The sequence below is a fragment of the Hyaena hyaena genome, unplaced genomic scaffold, assembly GCF_003009895.1.
Source record: "Hyaena hyaena isolate Hyena2069 unplaced genomic scaffold, ASM300989v1 scaffold_371, whole genome shotgun sequence".
Taxonomy (NCBI): domain Eukaryota; kingdom Metazoa; phylum Chordata; class Mammalia; order Carnivora; family Hyaenidae; genus Hyaena; species Hyaena hyaena.
In genome coordinates, this window is record NW_024081003.1 from 1,535,490 (window position 1) to 1,557,750 (window position 22,261).

The window sequence follows — 22,261 nt, forward strand, 5'->3', positions numbered from 1 at the left end:
TTTAAACTTCTGATTCAATTTGCTCAATGGTTATATTTCAGGTTTTCTGTTTGTTCTTGGCAAATCATTTTTTTCCCTACAAAAATTGTATATTTTGCCTAAATTTTTTATTTCCTGCCTTACAATTGCTTATAGGTGTTTGCCCCCTATCCTTTTTCCTTGTTGAATCTTACTAGTTTTTTATCTGGTGTTTTGCTATTCTAGCAACATCCCACATTTTGTAAGTAGATTTTAAATGATCATTGTTATAAATGTCTGTTAATTTTCATATTTAATTCACTTCTGATCCACAATTTATTTAGAAACTATTTTAAATTTCGGGGCACCTGGGTGGCTTAGTCGGTTAAGTCAGCTTAGTCCGACTTCAGCTCAGGTCATCATGTCACGGTTCATGGGTTCGAGCCCCGTGTCAGGCTCTGTGCTGACAGCTAGCTCAGAGCCTGGAGCCTGCTTCAGATTCTGTAATTCCCTCTCTCTCTGACCCTCCCCTGCTCACGCTGTCTCTCTCTCTCTCTCTCAGAAATTAAAAAAAGAAACTATTTTAAATTTCTTAATATATATATTATTTTAGTTGTGTTTTATTAATAATTTATCATTTAATTGCATTATGATCAGAAAGCTTGATATGGATTCTTTGGCAAGGCAAGAAATCATGGTTAAGAGTATATTTCTAGTAGGAGTTGTATATCAGGACAACCAAATAATCTTAGCTAATGAAAAAAGACTCTTCTTTATAAAAGAATGACAGCTGATATGGATGTAGAAGAAATGACAAAACTAAATGATCGCCATTTTGCAAGCCTCATAGAAATTACTGATTGAAACTAGGATCATCCATGGATGTTGACATTATTAGGTTGTGATGATAGGAGACAAGATGACAATGTATCCGTTGCCAAGATGCCCTGCCTATAATTTGTTGGGAGGAAACAGTAAACCACAGTGTTGCAATAGTAAACTGGATATCACCACTTTAACTCAGGGACTAATCTTAGCATCCATTTTTCGTCAACAGCCAGACATTATGTACTTCCTGTATGTGTTGCACTGGGAAGTACACAGCATCACCAATGACGTATACTTGCTAAGAATGTTTAACCTGAAACTAAACAAGTGTTAGACCTAAATTCTGGTTTATAGGAAAAGGCAGAGAGAAAAGTTAAAACAATATCAAGAAAGAATTGGGCAAATCTAGAAGTGGGATAATCACGTCTTCAGCATTTTAGTGACACAAGAAAAGTAATGAAAGGGCTTTATTAAAATGAGACACTACAGAGACAAAGAAATGCAATGGTGTGTGATCTTTGATTAGATCTTGGTTTGAATAAGTCAATTATAAAAGACATGCTGGTGACAATGAGAAAAATTATGATATCAACTGGGTACTAGGAGCACCTGGCTGGCTCAAGCAGTAGAGATGTGCCTCTTGATCTGGAGGTCATAAGTTCAATCCCCACACTGGACACAGAACTTACCTGAAAATAATAAGGTTCTACATGCTAGTAAGGTAATTACTGTTTATTTATTGGTAATAATGATTGTATCGTGGTCAAGCAAGAAAATTATTTGGAGTGAAACATTGTAGTGTCTCTATTCTATTTCAAAATATCTAAACCTACCACTCTCCTCCTTAGGAAAGAAAAAGACAGGGGCGCCTGGGTGGCTTAGTCGGTTAAGCGTCCGACTTTCGCTTAGGTCATGATCTCGCGGTTCGTGGGTTCGAGCCCCGCGTCGGGCTCTGTGCTGACTGCCAGCTCAGAGCTTGGAGCCTGTTTCAGTCTGTGACTCCCTCTCTCTCTGACCCTCCCCTGCTCACGCTGTCTCTCTCTCTCCTAGAAATAAATAAAAAACATTAAAAAAAATTAAAAAAAAAAAAGGAAAGAAAAAGACAACTGCTCTGATTTATTTCCTACAGGATAAAATCCAAATTTATTCTTGTGGCATGAAAAAAATAATGCTTCAAATCTGGTCACAATTTACATCTTTAGTCACTTGCTCTTATTCAGCTCATGTTCTGGCCTCACTAAATGCGTTTGTTTTATACCATTAGCTATTTTTTCCTATCATAATGTCCTTTCCTTCCTTCTCCAAATAACTGTAAAAGTTGATTCCCATGTGTTTGTGTACATCTGCATATGCATTCTCACCAAAACCAATATAAGACATTTTTAACCCAAGTATTGGCCATTATAAATGTGTAAAATATAAACTGGAAGGAAACATATCTATCATGGAGAAGAGCCAGGGAATCAAACTGAATTAAGAGGACTAACTGTAAGTGTTCTGTGTCTTTTAGAGAAAAGAAAAATAGTAAAAGAAATATGACCAAATAGCAAAATTTATTAATTTGTGGTGTTGAGAATGTGTTCTTGTGTGTATCTTATAAAATTTTCTCCCTAAGAAAAGGAAAGCGAATGTCTGCAGGCTACATTAGTTTGAATGCCAGTCTTCCAATTTATCATTTGATGAGCTGGGGCAATTTTCTTAATTTCTTTGAGCTTGAGTTTCCTCATCTTAAAAACAAGGTTAATCATAGTACCTATTTGAGGAGGGTTGTTGTGAGAATTAAACAAATTAATACATGTGAAGCACTAAAGTATTTAGCCAGCACCTGACATGAGGTAAGCACCTAGTAAACATGAGATATTGTGTGTTGAGGTCTGCTTTGTGGCTTAGTTCCTTACCAGTTTTGATAAATTGTGTGCCTGAATAGAATGCTTGCTTTATAATTGTTGGGAACAGGTATACACGAACATTTGATTGAGCTTATTAATTGTGTTCAGATCTTTCACATTCTTTGTAATTTTTCATCTGCTCAATCTTTCAATGGAGAGATGTGCGATGGTCACCTATGATGGATTTGTCAATTTATCCACATTTTTCTGTTAGTTTTTAATACATACATTTGAGGCTATATTATTACTGAGTGCATAAAAATTGTAATTGTTTTGGGGCACCTGAGTGTCTCAGGTGGTTAAGCATCAGACTCTTGCTTTTAGCTCAGGTTATGACCTCACTGCATCAGACTCTGCACTGACAGATTTCTCTTGTCAGCTTGAGATTCTCCTTCTCTCCCTTTCCCTCTGCCCCTCTCCAACTCATGCTTTCTCTCTCTTTCTGAAAAATAAACATTCAAAAAATTTTTTGAATTGTTTAAATTTTGTGGTTATTTGTTCCTTTAATTATGGGGTGCCTACTTCTTTTTTATATCTTATAACACTTTTGATTTCTTTGAAGGGCCTATTTTAATATGGCTTCTTCAGTTTTCTTTCAGTGGGTATTTGTAGAATATATCTTTTTTTATTCTTTTATTTTCAATTTTTTTAGGTTGTTGGCTTTAATGTCTTACACGCTTATAAAAAATATGGCTAGATTTGTTTTTGCCATTTTGATTATCTCTGTGATTCTATAAGAAGAATCAGTTACAGTTACTATGTTTCCTGATATATATGTATAAATTTCTACCATATTTGTGTGTATGTGTGTGATTTCTATTTATACTGATTTTCCCTGGTTCTTTTCTCCTTTTATTTATTTTTTTAATCTCCTTGTGGATTGAAGAAGTATTTGCTGTTCTCCTTTATTTCCTTAACTGGTTTGTAAATTAAAAATTCCTCTTCTATTACTTTAGTGGTTTACTCTAAAATTTTAGTATGCATTACTTAACAAAATCATAAGTGAATCATTGTCTACTCTCCTTTTGAACATCACAAAATCTTTAGAATGCCGTAACCCGATTCCTCTCTACGCATTTGTTGTTGTTTTCCAATATTTTAGTTCTCCCTAAAATAGTAAATATTATTATTGTTGGTTTTTAAACTCCCATTATTTATCATCATTATTATTTATATTTATATAGTCAGTATTTGTTTACATTTATCCCCTTTCTTCCAAGTTTCTTTGCTCATGGTTCTTTCCTGTATTTTGTTATTTCTAGAAGAACATCTATAATATCTTTGTCTTAAAATATCTTTAATTTAGTCATATTCTTTTTTTTTAATTTTTTTTTAATGTTTTATTTATTTCTAGGAGAGAGAGAGAGAGACAGCGTGAGCAGGGGAGGGTCAGAGAGAGAGGGAGTCACAGATTCTGAAACAGGCTCCAGGCTCTGAGCTGGCAGTCAGCACAGAACCCGACGCGGGGCTCGAACCCACGAACCGCGAGATCATGACCTAAGCGAAAGTCGGAGGCTTAACCGACTAAGCCACCCAGGCGCCCCTAATTTAGTCATATTCTTGAATAGTATTATAGCTGTGAATACATTTCTAGTACAGCTATTTTCTCTTAGCACTTTGATGTTATACTGTATTGCCTTCTGGCTTCTATTGTTGGTATTAAGAAACTATTGACACTCTAATTGTAGATAATTGTCCTTTCTAGATAGTCCTTCTTTTCTCTTTTCTCTCTGGTTTTACATAGGATTGTTTAAAATTTTTTGCAGTCATTCTTCAGAGTGCTTACCAGCATATGTTTGAATTCCTCTTGCTATGGTTCTGTTGTTATTCATCCTATTCCATTTTTTTCTTTTTAAGTAGGCTCCATGTCTAATGTGGGGCTTAAACTCATGACTCTGAGATCAAGATTGCTCACTCTACCAACTGAGCCAGCCAGGTGCCCCTATCCTATTCCATTTCTATCTTACCTCCTGAATATGACCATTCATATTTTTCTTCAATTATGGAAGGTTCTTAGCCTTTATCACTTTAAATATTGCTATTTTATTCTTTTGCTTTGTTCTCTAATTTCTGAATACCTGTTACATGTGTGTTGGACCTTGTTCTTCTATCTTCTGTGCTGCATTCTAATTTCCTCAGATCTATCTTCTACTTTGCTAATTCTTTCTTCAGCTGTGTCCAGTCTGCTAATTAATTTACTCCTTGAGCATTTTTAAAATTATTCACTTAATGAAATGAAAAACTGCTCATGTGGCAGTTCAGGTGTCCCTAATTGAAAGAAGACAATGCTAACAGAATAAAAGCAATGATCAGATAAAGCCGTTACATGTTGGTGTTTGGAACAAGACAGAAAGATACTCTGCAGCCATAAAAATAACTAAATATCCTACTCTTTATTTTAAATGTTTTTATTTATTTCTGAGAGAGACACAGCATGAGCAGGGGAGCATCAGAGAGAGAGGGAGACATAGAATCCAAAGCAGTCTCCAGGCTCTGAGCTAGCTGTCAGCACAGAGCCTGACGCGGGGCTCAAACCCACCAACTGTGAGATGATGACCTGAACTGAAGTCAGACGCTTAACCGACTGAGCCACCCACCCTCCCTTAAATAACCTGCTCTTGATGAATATGAGTGACTACTGCTTTTTTCCAAATGATAACTTTAGCTGAACTTTCATACTCCTGTTTCTTAGATAAAAATTACCAAGATACTCAATTACCAAATTTCCTCCACTTTTTTGACAATATCTAATTCAGAACTGACACTTGCTTTCTTAAACCTAGCTTAGAATCCCCCAGTTCAAGGATAAATCCTATAATAAATCCCTCCCACAATTTCTGTGATGTACATTCTCTTTTATTGCAGCAAGCTAGTTAAAGCTAGCTTTTTTGGCTGTCAGTGTTCCTGGTCAACCTACTGAGCCACTCAGGTACCCCTACTGGTGCTAATTTTTATTTGAGAGGGATTATTTCTCTATGTGTTTTTTAATTTCCATCTTCATTTTGAGACTCCTTCCAGAGTAAATTTTTGCTGTTTCTGTCAAGTAGACTAGAAAGAAATACTACCATTTTTATGCCAAATATTTTTTTATCACTTTATTTTATTAGTTGGATTTTACATAGAGTACAAACTCCTTTTTTAAGTATGGTTGATGTAGCCATTACCACAGTGAAACTATAGAACATTTCCATCACCCCAAAACTTCCCAAGCAACCCCAACTTTTAAGATACTATGTTAGCTTGGGGACTTTTGGACCATGTAAGTAGTATAAGTATATAAGTGAAGTCCCTAACTTCATGAGGCTTAGGTTTAGATGATAACTTTTCTAAAGATTTTTTTTTCTTAACTCTGAAACATCCCCTTTTGTCTTTCTGTTTGCTGGTAGGAAGACTTTCAGTGCTGTGTAGCTTTTTGACTATCTGGCATTTTGTAGGTAACTTAGTTACATCTTCCTTCCTGGTATGGCCACACATCCTCATATTCTGTCCCTGATGGCTATTAAACTCAAACATCATATTTAACAAGACCTACAAAGCTGCTGTCCCAGTTTTGGCTGCCTCACTCCTCCTCTTTCGTGATGAATACATTTTGCTGAAGTGCAAGATACATATAGGAAATTACATAGGTCATAAATAGATAGCTCAATATCTTTTCACAAGAGAACATACCTACATAACAAGTCCCCAGATAAAGAAAAAGAGCATTACTAGAAATCTTCTAGTATCCTTTCCAAACGCCATCTCCTCCCAAAGAGCATCCTTATTCTGCCTTCTAACCTCATAGATTAATTTTGCCCATTTTTTGACCTTGTATAATTGCATTCATACAGCATATGCTCTTTCGTGTCTGGCTTCTTTCACCAAGCAACTCATGTTGCTTCATTCATGTAGCTGTAGTTTGCTCATTCACATTGCTGTATATTATTCCATTGCATGAATATAACAGGATTTACATTGTAGGTGGACATTTGGGTTATTTCTAGTTTTCCTCTTTGCTTTGGAACCTGGGATTTCCCTTTACTTTCTTTCTAGTTCTGTATTTAGTACCATTTAAGAAGAATTTCTAGGTCAGCAATTCAGTATGATCTGTGTCAAGACAAATTTTAGGTTTTGTAGGTTGCCAAATTTCCAGATATATAAGTCGTATGTTTCATTTTTTGTTGAAATTCTTAAAAAAAAATTTTTTTAGTATTTTATTTATTTCAGAGAGAGAGAGAGACAGCGTGAGCAGGGGAGGGTCAGAGAGAGAAGGAGATACAGAATTTGAAGCTGGCTCCAGACTCTGAGCTAGCTGTCAGCACAGAACCCGACACAGGGCTCAAACCCACGAACCATGAGATCATGACCTGAGCCGAAGTCAGATGCTTAACCGACTGAACCACCTAGGCGCCCCTTATTTTTGTTGAAATTCTTACTTGATTCTCATCTAATTTACTTCAGCTGATGACACACTTCTTTTGTCTGCCATTTGTAGAAATGATTTGTTTCATTCACCCAGTAATGAGTGAACACAAACAGGAGGCTAGAGATCAGATATGTAATTAATCTCGTAGTCATGGTTTCTTGCCAGGGTGGGATGCTGGATAGCAAGACTAGTTTGACATCAATAAGTAGTAAAATATTTAAAAAGCATGTTAAAGAAATGGGGTGTTTGAAGATAAGCAATCATAAAGTGTGGCTGTGGTCCTTTGGGTCCAGGATCTCCTGGTTAGGTGACACTGGAAATATCACTTGCCAAGAAGACTCTTTTGAAAACTCTGTGGTATGTAATCAATGTGTTGCTAGAAAACCCACTCCAAAGTGGGTCTGCTTTTGCCCTGAAGAAGTAATTGTTCTACTAGATTAGTGGTTCTCAGTTGGGTGCACTTTTGCCTCCAGGGGATATTTGGTAATGTCTGGAGACATTTTTGGTAGGCATGCTATTAGAATCTAGTGGGTGGAGGCCAGGGATGCTGCTAAATAAACATCCTGCAGTGCACAGGACAGCACTCTCCAAACCCCAACCTCCCCAACCCCCAACAAAGGATGTTCCAGATCCACATGTCAATAGTGTCAAGGTTATGAAGCCCTGTGTTAGACTCAGAGACTACAGTTAGCCTCTAAATCAAAGCTATATTTCAATAAACAAGATATATTTCAATATCAACTACATTTCAAGAAATGATAACACCATAGTGGCCCATTCTTCATGATTCTATCCAAATTCTGGCACTCTGTAATAGCCATCTCATGAGCTTGGCTCATTCCAGCTCTTTTCAAAACTGTAACAAGGGGGCCTGCAACCACCAAATCCATCCAGAGTTTGAATGAAATTAATAGTATGTGACAGTAATATAGCTAAATATGTACAGCAATTTATATAGCAATAAACAATTAAGCAAAATTTCCATAATTTTAATTTTACTATTGGAAGGTTCAAGACCATAGGGTAAATCAACTGCACAAATGGCATTAGACAAAGAAAGATTTTGACGTTGTGCCTTGCAGTTAGATTATAAGGTATTCTTTTTTTGTTGTTATATTTTGCAGCTTGAATTTAGGGCAAAGGTAAATGTCATTATTTCTCCAATGGAAGTGATTATCCTAATTTGTCCCTTCTTCCTCCAGGCAGCACACACTGCCATCTATTCTTCTGATTCATTTCCCCTAGATAGCTGAGGAGTTTTATAATGATATTATTGGTTTTGTAACTAGTGTTTCCATTGTAATGCTATTACTGAACCAATGTTGTGATAAATGGCCTGTTTATAAGGGGAATCACTTTTACAAGAAGTAGAAAATTAGACACGCTTCTGCTTTGCAATAACAATAAAAACCACAATGAAAAAATATTCCCCAGTTTATTCCCATCTGTATCAGCAGGGAAGCTTTAGAAGATGGCTTCCCCCAAAGTCTTCTAAACACAATTACTGCCTACAAACACCATGCCAAAATGCCGTTTTCCTCCACATCCACTTCAAGACCAAAACATTTAGAAGCTTACCATAACGTGGGCCCTTTAAGAAAGTCAGGCACTTTAAACCCCACCCCTATGCTGACTTGAAGGAGTCTGTCGGTCTTTCAGAAGCAGTTAGTTGGTGATAAAGCTAAAAGAGAGCCAACTTGCCCCTTGCTCTGCCTGGAAGGAATGTTTCTGTTGCAATAAGCTCTAAAAGTGGAAGTTTTAAGATACTATGGGATAGAGAACAATAGGAATTTGTGAAGTGTGGAAGCCAGACCTGCTCTAAGATTCTATCACTCTGCTGAATAAAGCGGAAAGAATGCTGTTAAATCTGAGTTTCTCCCTGTGGTGCTGCTCCCTGCTAGCTTTAGTCTTCCATTTCATCCAGCAAGTCAGTTTTCCAGAAGCGGTTTCTAATTTAACAAGCTGCTGGTCTCTAGTACCAGATCCTTAAAAAGAAAAGTGAGAGAAAAAAGTTTCAATTAAAATTACACTGAATCACTTCTAACAATTTACATTGGCTATATCTCTTTAGAGCAAAGCCAATTCTTTTTCTTTTTTTCTCTTGCCACACCACCAGTGACTAAGTTCAGAAGTCCTTTAGCACTAAAAAATAAGTAGGGAAAATCTGGGGGTTAATTGTAGTTGGCATTTCTCAGCTGTCTGCCAGAAGCAGCCATCTTGGTAAAAGATGATGTCATTTGGAACACTTGGGAGTTTTAGTTTATTCCAAGGTACCAGTTTCCATTAGCCACTGAATAACAGCTTAATCACTAGATCAAATTTGGGTTTAAAGATAACAGAGGAGTGGGAATAAAAGTCATTAAATCCACCTCTTTATCTTTCATAGCATATTATAAACGTTTCCAAAAGTTCAAAGCAATAGAACATTTTCACACTTTTTTTTCCCTTTTTCTTTCCTATTTTCTGTTTCCAAGTGTTTGTTCTTCCTTTGACTAAGCTTGGTGATAACTAGTCTGGTCAGTTTCACTTTCCAATTTTTATACATATGTGAAAGTTGTTTTGTGTCAACAGTTTAAAGATGTTTAGAATCATCTCACCTGCTGAGATTTCCTGCAAGCCTTTCTTTGGGAGAGAAGAAGGGGAATAAAAGGTTCGATTTTGAATTTCTTATGCCTCAAAGCTAGAACCCTGAATTAGATCACATTAGCATTAGAGTAATTAATGCTTTATTTTTAACGTATTAAAGTTTTCTAGAAGTGGGCAAGATGATAGTAAAAAAGGGTGATGGTTATGCTGTATTCCCACTTAATCATCATTATTTGTACAGCATAATGCTTTCTCTGCAGTTACTTTCGAAAACTGGCACTTAAAGAGATGGGTCTTAATCCACAGAAAGTGTTTCTTTTTTCTTTTTGGATTAGATAAATGCTAGTGTCTTAATCTTCTTGCGTGACACGTCCTGGCACTGTTCTCAAGATGCAAAGAGGAAAAGAAAAGAAAGTTGCACCTTGTTTAAACAATTGAGCACAGTGTGGTTTATGAGATTATTAGGAGGAGCAAAGAGAGTGGCAGGTCTCTTCCGCAAATTCCGTCTTAACGGGGTGAACCTGTGGCTGCTGTAGTTTCACCCCACTTGGGCTCCTGGCAGGGGAACTTTCTGTTCTTTTAGCGCTACCCTAGGCTGCCCAGCAAAGCTATCTGAGAAGATAAAACTGAAAGGGCTGCGTGTGTCTTTGAAACAGACAGAGGGAGACAGGAGCACACGCAGTCGGCAGAAGACGGGGCCCCGGCGCGGCCACGGCTGGCTGCGGGAGCCGGCGTGACCTTTCCACGTGTCCCCGGCACCTGCGAGGCTAGCGCGGCACTGGGTTTCCTTTTCCCGGGAGCCGGCGCGAGCCCGGAAGAGGCTGGGCGGCCGGGGGCTGGGGTCTGCGGGCCGGGAGGCCCTCGCCCTGAACACGTGCGGCCGGCGCGCAGCTGGTGCGGGGGCCGGCCTGGCCTTCCCGCCCCCGCCCGGCCCGCGCGTCCCTGGCCCGCGGGCAGGCGCCGGGAGGCGGGCCTCCGCAGTGGCGGCGGGCGGGTCCCGGAGCTTTCGGCCAGCTTTGTAGGGCGGCCTAGCGAGCGCGCCAGGCCCGGCTGCAGCGAGCCCAGTGCAGTACTGCCCGAGCCCGGGCGGGGTCTCTGTTCTCTGGCAGAGGAGGTCCCTTGGCAGCGGGAAGCTCCCTCTCTTTCTCTCGCCGCCGCTCCGAGTCTGCGCCCTGCTGCCAGGCGCCCAGCTCGGCGCTCCCCTGTGCTCGCCCGGCGCCCACTCATTCGCAGCCCGGCCTTCGTCGCCGCCGCCTCCCTGCTCCTCCTCCTCCTCCCTTCCCCAGCCCGCCGCGGCCATGGCGGACAGCGCCAGCGAGAGCGACACGGACGGGGCGGGGGGCAACAGCGGCAGCTCGGCCGCCATGCAGTCGTCCTGCTCGTCGACCTCGGGCGGCGGCGGCGGCAGCGGCGGCGGGGGAGGCGGCAGCGGTGGGAAGTCGGGGGGCATTGTCATCTCGCCGTTCCGCCTGGAGGAGCTCACCAACCGCCTGGCCTCGCTGCAGCAGGAGAACAAGGTGCTGAAGATCGAGCTGGAAACCTACAAACTCAAGTGCAAGGCGCTGCAGGAGGAGAACCGCGACCTGCGCAAAGCCAGCGTGACCATCGTGAGTGCCCCCTCCGGGGGGTGGGGGGGGCGCCGCGGACCTCTGCCCGCCTCGGGGAGAGGCTGCACCTGGACCCGGCAGCCCCCGAACTCCCTGAGCCTCCTGGGGACCCGCAGCGAGTACACTCTGCCAAGAACTGCTGGCCCCCGGGAGGGTCGGGGAGAGGGAGGTGTCCCTTTGGGGCCACGCGGGTCAGGCCCCTCGCGGGGTGCGGGAGAAAGCTGCTGGGACAACCACCCACATTCTCTTTTCGCCACTGGGGAGGAGGCCCCTCCCGGGCAGTGCTGGAGGCTGGTGGCGTGGCTGGGGGGCGGGGTGGGACTTTTTTCAGTCATAGCGTGCCTGAGGGGTGCGTCCAGAATCTGGGGACCCCTAGGCTGTGGGAGAAGGAGGAAGCCGGAGTCGGTTCCGGGGGCCTACCTTGGGGTGCGGGGGCTGCGTAGCTGGGCTGGGCACTTCGCTGGCATCAGTAAGGCGCTAGCTTGATCGCCCGGGGAGGGGGCGGGAGAGAGTGGCTGGGAATCCGGGAAGTGGAGTTTTCTGGCCAGGATTGAGAGGGAAGGGCGGGTACCGGAGCTGATGCTCCCACCTCCGTTGGAAGCCCTTTCCTCGGTTGGGGTTGAGGGTGGGGGGGTGACAGCGGCAGTGCACAGCCGGGAGAATGCAGCATCTTGCATGAAACCTGGACAGAGTGAAGGGTGTGCAGCTTGGACAGGCAGAAGCCGTGGTGAAGGGTATCGACTGACCCCCATGCCGAGCGGGATGTGTCTGTGTTTGCTTCAGTGGTGGTGGAGTGTCAAGGGATATTTAGCCCCTGAGTCCAGATACTTGAGAGAACAGACTGTTCTGTTTCCACTTGGTGCCCGAGGCTCACCCGAAGAGGGTAAGATTAGGTGTGTAGTCTCCCTCCTAGCGAGGCCGGAGATTAGAAAGGCCACGATAGCCGTGATGAGGCGAAACAAAACTCACCTAATATCCCTGCCAGCTAGCCACATCATTAACATGCAGAATCCCCATACTGACAACTCTATTCAGATCAAAACAGTTTCCAGGCAGGAGCAGAGAAGAAAATGTCAAGAAATCAGGGGGATGTAGCACCATAGCTGATTAGACTGAACCTTCAGATGGAGAAAAAGGCACGAATTTAGGAATGGATCAAAGATGACAGTCTGGAAATGAAATGGGGCAAGTTTAGGATGCCCCTGTGCCAGAAAGTCTTCAGCAGAGAAGTGAGTGTGTATGTGTGATTGGGTGTGTATGCTCATACGTGGGACCTGATGGCATTCTGAATTTGCTTAGGAAGCAGATTTCCACCAAAGTTTCAGTGTGATTGGCAGCATAAATAGAAATTGATTGTAGAAAGACACTTTGCATGCTCAAATCCCGTCCTAGTGAATGGCATTGGAGCAACATTCATGTGTTTCCAGACTGTCAAGTTCTTGAAGTGCCCTTTTGGTAGGAAGAGGGAGGAATTTGCAGAGGCAGCCACTTCCAAGCCTTCTCTGTAGCTTTCTTGGCGGAGAGAGAGAGGGGGGCCTCTGCTGAGTAGGGGTTTGAGAAGAGGGGGAAGTTGATGGAAGCAGTTTATTTAAGGTTTGAGTTAGTAAATCAGAGGGTTAGCCTCTTGGAGAATGTGAACCATAGAAAGTAGTAAAACTTATATGAAACAGAATCTCTAGCCTCTTGCATAAAGTGAGCAATTCAGGCTGTTTTTGTTTGGGAGAGAGGGTGGAGATACTATGAAAGGGTATCTGTTTGACAGTTGACCATATTATAAGTAGGTGTGTAAATTGTACACAAACACGTTGGCTTTGCATGGACAAACATGTTCATTCCTGGTATATAAGATCAGAGACCTTCTGAACACTTGGTTTGAGGAGCGTGTAAGGTGGTGGCTTTATTTCTTACCACTTACCCTCAGCTGAAACTGACATCCAACCAAATATACTTTGTGAAATGTGGCTGTACTGAGTAGAGTTTTAAAATGGTTTTAGATGACAGCCTACAAGTACCAAAATCTGCTCAGTTCTTTAATCTCTAATTCATATATTCAGGGAGACAAAAATGCTTGTGGCTTACCTGGTTCCTTAGTACTTGACAGTTGTTACTAAGGCAAATGCAGAGAAGAGATGCCTTTAAAAGCTTTTGAGAATTTTGGACCCAGGTTGTGTTGAAGTGGGCTTGACCTCTCAGGTATGTAATTTGGGAGGAGAAATATGTGTGACTACATGAAATGGGTCTGTGGGTGTAAGGAGTCCATTGGACAATACTGTGGTGTAGTTTCTGTCAAGGCTTAGCTGTACAACTCATAACAACTCTAACTTAAACATAGCCCTTGTTAGTAGCTGCCTAGAAAGTTTGTGATCAGGCCCATATTCAATTCAATGAAGACCTTGCTAGATTTTTGTAGTTAATTTAAAGGGAAGATGGTGTCATAATCCTTTTACTTGCTTTCCTGGCTTTTATTAGTTCCTCTGCTTACAATATTAACTTTGATATTCTTGAGCACTGAAGGTGATCTTGACTGTCTTTCCTTTTCCCTGAATATGTTCAGGAAGGTACTTTGCTAATCAGCCACACGATAGAGGAGTGTGGCTCTTTTTTTTTTTTTTTTAAACAGTTTATTTTTTTAGAGTAGTTTTAGATTTGCAGCAAAATTGAGGGGAAGGTAGAGAGATTTCCCATATACCCCTTGCCCTTCCCCTCCCCCATTATCAACATTCCCCACCAGAGTGGTGCATTTGTTCCAGCTGATGAACCAACTTTGACCCATCATAATCACCCAAAGTCCATACTTTACATTAGGGTTCATTTTGGTGTTTGTACATTCTGGGGGGCTGAACAAATGTATAATGACATGTATCTACCATTATGTCATCATACAGAGCAGAGCAAGAGCTTTAAAACTCCTCTGTGCTCTGCCTTTTCATCCCTCTCTAAGCTAGCACCCACTGATCTTTTTTACTGTCTTCATAGTTATCCATTAACTTCTGAAGGACTTGGTTGTTTCCAAGTTTTGGCAATTTAGAGTAGAGCTGCACAAGACATCTGTGTGCAGGGATTTGTGTGGACAGAAGATTTCAGCTCTTTTGGGTAAATTCCAAAGAGTGCAGTTACTGAATTGTACGGTAAGAATACTTTTGTTAAGCAACTGCTCAGTTGTCTTCCCAAAGTGGCTGTACCATTTTGCATTCCTACCAGGAATGAATGAATGTTCCTTTTGCTCCATATCCTTGCCAGAATTTGGTGTTATCATTGTTTTGGATTTTGGCCATTCTGATAGGTGTGTAGATACCTCATTATTGTGCCCTCTTTTAAAAACCAATCCAAAGGCTAGTAGAAATCTTAACTAGTGATTATTTTTGTGTATTTTGGTATATAAATGCTTACTTGGGATCCAGCTGCCTATTTAATAAAAGGACTGGTTTCGTGGGTCTGTATGATAGAGGTAAACATTATCTCTAGGGAAGAATCAACTAGATGAGGCCTTTTGTCCGTGTGTCCGAGTGCCTGGTGCATCTGGGAGTCATGAGCCTGCCTCTGGTGTGTTTTATTTGCGGCTTACGGGTGGAATGGAATGTTTTGAGTGATTATCCAATTTCTCCCAGTAAATCAGCAGTGGAACCAGGATGCTGATTATAGCTCATAATTTCTTCTTTGGACTGGAGAAAATAAACAAAAAACAAATGCCCAGCCAGTCTGTTGAGTAGATTTTAGATGTTAGGCTAGATTTATCCTGCTTGTATTGTGGGTGAAAATGTAATTGGAGATGATCTGATTCATTGTAGTAAGAGGTGTCCAGCACTGGTGGTCCCTGAGAAGATGAGGAAACGCAATAATGGGCATTAACTGGATAGTTTTACAGTTCTGGATGAGCTGCTGTTATTCTCAGAGTATAAGTAGATCTTTACCTGGCATGGTTGGTCAATAAGGTGTATGCCTTTTCTAGACTGGTTTGCAATGAAGGCCTAGTATTTAAGTGTCGTTCTCTAACTATAAAATTAGTTCTTTATTATAGAAGTTTAGGGAAATACAGAAATACAAACGAATTTTGAAGTTACAGTAGAAAAACAGGTTGGTATGGCATGATTAGAAAACCTGGCTATTTTAAACATCAACAGTGTAATGGTTTCATTAACCAATAAAATCTGCCATATAGTAAATGCTGTGGATTTGGGATTATTTACTCTGGAAGCCTAGTACTCTATTTTCCATTTTTAAGACTTCATTTTGGCAGACTCTGAAGCTGTCAGATTGACATTGCCCTTGTAAAGAGGTGTGGTGTGGTTCTTTTTTGTTGTTGTTGTTGAACAAATTTTTTTTCTTAGATTCTTGGTGGAAAATACTGAACTTTAGACACAACTTTGAGAAATGTCTGACCTCACAGTTAGGTCTCACTGTACACAGTTCAGCCTTGTTACAATGGCTATACGATTAGGTTTCTTCTGCAGTTGAAGTTGTTCATGTTGTTATGTCTCTTCTGTGTGTTTCATGTAATATTGTATTTATTTAAAAAAAAAACACAGAACGTTAGAGGAGATTGTGATAGTCTTTTGCAGGGTTCTTTTTGTTTTGCTGGGGATGGGAGAATCGCCAGTACCTGGTTTGTGGTGACTCTTGTTCAAGACCAGAGAGACTGGCCCACAGCAAAAATCTGAAATCAATCATTCCTTGTTTAAAAACGTTCAGTGGCACTCCATTACCCTCTGCGTCCAGGTAAACTTTCTGTGGTTAGCCAGGCCTTGCTTGTTCTGGCCCCTGCTTGCTTCACACATCTACCCCTCAACGTTCTCAAAGCTATCACTTGGTTGAACTGCTAGTTGCTGGAATTTCAGTAGGTGTCTCTGACTCCTCTGGGATAGACTTCCTGCCCTTAATCCTATCCCTGACTCCTCCCTCATAAATCCTAGTAGACTATACTGCCTGTTCCACCCCCACCCCAGCGCACATTGCCACTGCCTCTTAGCCAGCCACACGGTGGGTTATGTGCCCATCTATGTGCTCCTACAGGACCCATCTGTCACTCCACCACCCCATCACATAGGTGCCCCCCGGCAGGGGTATAAATTCCTTCCCGGGGGCAGATTTTGCTTTGTCTACTCCCGTTTCTCAGTGCCTGGCATGGGGTAGGTACTCAAGGGTATATTGGGTTGACTCTGGAGGCACTGGGTGGTGCAGTGGTTGTTGTTGAGCTGAGTTAATGTGCCATTTTTTCTCCTGACCTTGCATTAATAAGGGTCACTCTCCTGCATGTGTTGTGCACAACAGCACACGTGATCTTCACAGGGGTTGGTTAAAGAGACTAGATGGATGAATGGGTACACTATATACTTTGGGGGACCATTACAATCAATGTGTGTCCCAAGCTCTTGTTTTCTAAGGGTGGGTGAGGTGGTAGGTTACCTTGTAGCTATATCTAGATATTCAGGATACATTTCACCTCTGAAAGGGGGACAAAGTGTCTTTACGTTCACCTTTCCAAGGACTTTTGAGCCAGGCTTTTAGGCGAAAATGTGGTTCTGTTGGAATGTTCAGATTTACCACTTCGTTTCTGGTGATGGTGGACGGATCATTTCAGTGTTTCTCATGACTTTCGTTAGTTTTGAAATGCCCTACAGCTGACTGTGGAAAACAGTAGGCTATCATGCATTTCTGCAGGTATCAGTGACCTGAAGCTCTCCTTGGGGAAGTATCTGCAAAATACTTGGGGGACGTGAGATTGGGGGACTTGGCTGAATCCTTGAAGATATCCATGTGAGGCTTGCAGAGCGGAGTTTTGGGGGCTTGGTAATAGGTGTCACACACTGTGCACTTGCATTTTTTCTTAAATGCCTTGCAGAGATCATTGCATTTACACCTAGAAATGCTAATCTGAGCTTTTCAACTACAGCCAGGCTGAACCAGGAGTAACCTTCCTCTTCCTCTTTCCCTCCCTACTGCTTCCCTCAGTGGGTAGGTGTTGCTTTTTGTTTTCAATCACAATGCAGCTGCTTTTAGATAGATTGAATTATTGTCAAAGCTGGTAAAGTCAGTGTTCACAGGTTCAGGGAGTTCTTGCTTGGTGGTGGTTGAAATTTTCTTGACAGGGAAACTAATGCTCTGGAAAATGTTTCTAATCGTCAGGATCTCAGAGTGGTGTTAACTTGCAGACTCTTCCTTCTTCCCCAGTATTGTCAAATTTTCTTATCTTTTATGGTTATGAAGTTCACAGCTGTGAATTTTATTTCAGTGCTCATTCCAATAAATTACAAACCTTACTTTGCAGAGGCGTTCTCTTTTAGGGAGAAGAATATACAAAAAGGGTTAATCGTTTGATTTATGGTTTATTTAGAAGTAACTCATCCCCTTACTTATTATTGGTCCCTAGCTCTGATGCATGGGGTACCGTTTAGTGATTACAATTCATTATAATACTTGTTTAATGGTGGGACATTTTCTGTGATTTCTTTCCCCCTTTGCCCTTGACAGTAAGGCACAAGATGGCATGTGAGGAGTACAGCCTGAAAAATAAGGCACGATTCAGCCTCCCTTACTTCTGAACGGCCTCCTGGGCGCCAGTACTCTGAAGTATGCAGAAGCAGTGTAAGGCCTTCTCTAGCAGCCTCCCAAGAATTATACTGGACTTAACGGTCAGCTTGGCCCTGGCTTGCTGCTGTAGCAAACTCAGAGCAGAGGGAACAGCCCTTCCCTCCCCAGCACTTTCCAGTCCAGAGTAGTGAGTGCTGGTGGAAGCAAGAAAGGAGGTTCAGCAGATTCCTGTAGGGGTTCCAGGGAGGGCTATATCACCCTCTCTGTCTTGAGTCCCTTCAAGGGAAACGATGTGCCCTTTTCACTAACAGCTTACTTAGCTTCTTGGTGGTTTGCAAGGCTGAGATGCGGAGATCAGTTGCTCAGTGTCTCTATGTTGAGGTGGTACTGGGAGGCTTGTTGTTTGTTTTTAATTTTATATTTTGTGGTGATTGAAAAGTGTCATTGATGTCTTCATTTTATAATTTGCATCAGCCTGCAGTTTGAAACAATCTAGGTGGTTTTTCCTCTATTCCTGTGTTCCTCTTGTACCCTGAGGCCCACCCACGTTCCTTTCGTGGAATATTGTTGGATGGATTGAATTTTCTAAGTCTTTAATTCCAAACCATGTGACAGTAAAGACTTCGTACAGTAAAGTTAATTAGAGATACTAGTTTATGAGCAATTCCAAATTCCAGTTGTCTTTTTTTTTTTTTTAAAGCAGTGTTGATTGACAGGATAATCTTCCACACATCTGTTCCAGATCAGACCAGCCTCCTGCGGGTGCCAGGTGTGTGTCCAGGGTGATCTGGCTAATACCCTCCGGGGCAGCTCAGGGCACTTCAGATCAAATGAGGCCACTTGGTACTAAGGAGCAGAGTTAGGATATTCAGCCAGACGTTAGTCAGGATTCAGGAAAGTTTTCCATAGAAGGAAAGAGGAAAGTGACAGAGTGAAAACAACATCCAGTCTGCACGAGCTAAAGAAAGTTCTTCGAAATCTAGTACCTGCACTAGGTGAAACACTTCGTGTGTTGCTTTCCCAAGCAAAGAGCCTTTTTTTGTGCAATTGGCTTTGTGTGATTGAATTAGAAAGACTAAAATAGTCTTGAGAAAATAATTTATTTGGTGTGTAATTATAGAAAGAGCTTCTCAACTTGTGACATTATTTGCATGTAAGTGGTGATTTTTTTGTTATCCTAATATACCAACTCAAATAATAACTTTTATTCTATTGAGATTTTTGGTTTTGGTGGATTTTTTTGGGGGGGGGGTCTTCACTAGATAGGCCTTAATTTATCTAAACAAAGGCATTTGCTGAGAGTCAAAACATTGTGTCTCTGCTTCATTTAGGAGCTCCTGATTATAGAAACACTAAAATTTGAGGAGAAAAATATTGGCTAGATGATTTTAACATCTTTGGTAACCAAAGTACAATTTATATATACCATATGGGCACCTGGGTGGCTCAGTCGCTTAAGCATCCGACTTCAGCTCAGGTTGTGATCTCACAGTTTGTGAGTTTGAGTGTCAGGCTCTGTGCTGACAGCTCAGAGCCTAGAGCCTACTTCAGATTCTGTGTCTCCATCTCTCTCTGCCCCTCCCCCTGCTCATGTTCTGTCTCTCTGTCTTCTCTCTCTCAAAATTAAACAAATATTAAAAATTTAAAAACTATATATATATATATATATACACACCATAAAGAAGAGAAGTTTGAACTTCAAGTCACTAACTACTGAGGCGTTTTCTTTTGTTTTTTTCTTAAATTTTCTTTTAAAAAGTTTTTAATGTTTTAGGGCGCCTGGGTGGCTTAGTCGGTTAAGCGTCCGACTTTCGCTTAATTTAATTTCACTGTCTCTCTCTCTCCTAGAAATAAATAAAAAATATTTTAAAAAATTTTAATGTTTTATTTATTTTTGAGAGAGAGAGAGAGAGAGAGAGACAGGCAGTGTGAGCAGGAGAGGGTCAGAGAGAGAGGGAGATACAGAATCTGAAATAGGCTCCAGGCTCTGAGCTAGCTGTCAGCACAGAGCCCAACGCAGGGCTCAAACCCACGAACTGTGACATCATGACCTGAGCTGAAGTCAGACGCTTAACTGACTGAGCCACCCAGGAGCCCCTTCTTTTGGAAAGTATATTAATTGTTTCACATGATTTTGAACCTTGATGCATGTAGCCTTATTACTGAGAAATACCTTAAGCACCCAGATAAGAGGGCCAGTGCCTTTTCTTTGTGTAATTAAAAAAAATATAAATATATAAATATATAAATATATAAGTATATATATTAATATATAAATATATAAATATATAAATATATAAATATATATAAATATACAAATATATATTAATATATAAATATATAAATATATATAAATATATAAATATATATATAAATATATAAATATATATATAAATAAATATATATATATAAATATATATATATGGTAAAGGGCACCTGGGTAGCTCAGTTGGTTAAGTGGCTGGCTCTTGATTTAGGCTCAGGTCATGATCTCACAGTTCATGAATTTGAGCCCCACATTGGACTCTGTGCTGAAGCAGGGAGCTTGCTTGGGATTCTCTCTCCCTCTCTTTCTGCCACACCCCCAATCACAAAAAAAAAAAAAAAAATTAAAAAAATACCATAAAATATACACAACATTAAGTTACCAGTTTAACCATAAGTGTACAATACAGTGGCATTAAGTACATTCACAGTGTTGTGCCACCGTCACCATTATCCATTTCCAGAACTTTTTTTATTCTCCCAGACAGAAACTGTCTCTGTTAAACAAACCTCCCCGTTTCCCCTTACCTCCAGGCCCTGATAACCTCTATTTTTAATGACTTAAATTAAAAAAAAAATTTCTTTAAAGGAAAAATTTACTGTGAGCTGCAAAAGCATTTAGGTGTTTTTTATTGTCCTGGTGTTAACGTTATGAATTGGGACCTAAAATATTTTGATTAAATTAAAAACATTTTTTAAAAAAATTTATTTCTGAGAGACAGAGAGAGAGACAGCATGAGCAGGGGAGGGTCATAGAGAGGGAGACACAGAATCTGAAATAGGCTCCAGGCTCTGAGCTAGCTGTCAGCACAGAGCCCGATGCGGGGCTCGAACCCACGAATCATCCTCAGACCTGAGCCGAAGTTGGACCCTTAACCGACTGAGCCACCCAGGTTCCCCTAAAAGATTTTAATTAAAGTGCTGGTGTTACCTTGCTCCATCTCTAGTTTTTATTGTTTTTGGCTTCCCGTGTCTGGTCGTTTTCTGTCATTCAGCAAAGGTGGATGGTTCCGCAGCCCTGGGCTCAGAACCTTTTGTCCTACTTTGCATTTAGAGGAAGCACCCAGATATGGAGAACCTTGGGAGGGAGTCACCCACTGTCAGGAGACAGGACTTTGCCCTGAATCCTCATAAATCATGGTTGCTTTTTTAAAAAAAAGTTATTTTTTGAAATTAATTAATTTTTAAAAATATTTTTAAGTGCTCTCTCCACCCATCGTGGGGCTCAAACTCACAACCCTGAGATCAAGAGTCCTACGCTTCAATGACTGAACTAGCCAGGTGCCCCTCTGTGGTGTGTGTGTGGTAAACCTTTGATTTTCTTGATGGCATTCCAAATAGATCATAATTTAAGATAAGTTGAAAAAAACCCCGAAAGATTGAAGAAATGAAGTAACAATTCTTATTTACCAGCATTGCTCCATTTCCAAATGATTGTGTTGCTGTGATAACAGCTAATATTATGCAGCACTTACTGTGGGTTAAGTACTGTTGGGAGTGGTCTGCTTGTATTTTCTCATTTAACCCTTGCCACTGTAATGCTTAGCTACACACTTGCTGGTTAATGCTCAGGGAGGTTATGTAACTTTGCTAGCCATTCCAGCGCAGCCAGGTGGGGCTGGAATTTAAGTGCAGACCTGTCCTCAGAGCATAAGTGCCAGGCTAGACAGCCTGTGGGAGGGTGGGGTATAAATCAATTTATGATCAGTTTTATCTTTATTTTGTTGGTATTTTCCTCCTTGTTTCTGCACTCCTGTTCCTTCAGTGAGAGTAATCAGGACTACTCTGTCACCACGGCAAATTCCCGGGATGCCAGGCCTCAGGGAGTGTTTCCAGGGTAGCAGACTCCCTGCCTTGGAAAAGAAATGGTGATGGGAGGGGGCAGCCTGTGCACCCTGTGGCCTGTGCAGAGTACCCTGGGAGGTTCCCCTCTGCTTAGCCTGTGCACCCCTGTGGCCTGTGCAGTGTACCCTGGGAGGTTCCCCTCTGCTTAGCCCGTGCACCCTGTGGCCTGTGCAGTGTGCCCTGGGAAGTTCCCCTCTGCTTAGCCCGTGCACCCTGTGGCCTGTGCAGTGTACCCTGGTACGTTTCCCTCTGCTTAGCCCGTGCACCCTGTGACCTGTGCAGAGTACCCTGGTACGTTCCCCTCTGCTTAGCCCGTGCATCCTATGGCCTGTGCAGAGTACCCTGGTACG

At 41.6% G+C, this 22,261-nt stretch overlaps 1 protein-coding gene across 1 annotated transcript in view; it reads left to right on the plus strand.

The window, feature by feature from the left end:
* Positions 1-10,863: 10,863 nt before the first annotated feature.
* CCDC6 (coiled-coil domain containing 6) overlaps positions 10,864-22,261 on the plus strand; it is a 108,935-nt gene continuing 97,537 nt past the window's right edge. The window contains exon 1 of the mRNA XM_039250502.1: positions 10,864-11,273. Within this exon, the coding sequence (XP_039106433.1) occupies positions 10,965-11,273 (309 nt within the window). The 5' untranslated portion in view covers positions 10,864-10,964. The remainder of the gene's footprint in view (positions 11,274-22,261) is intronic.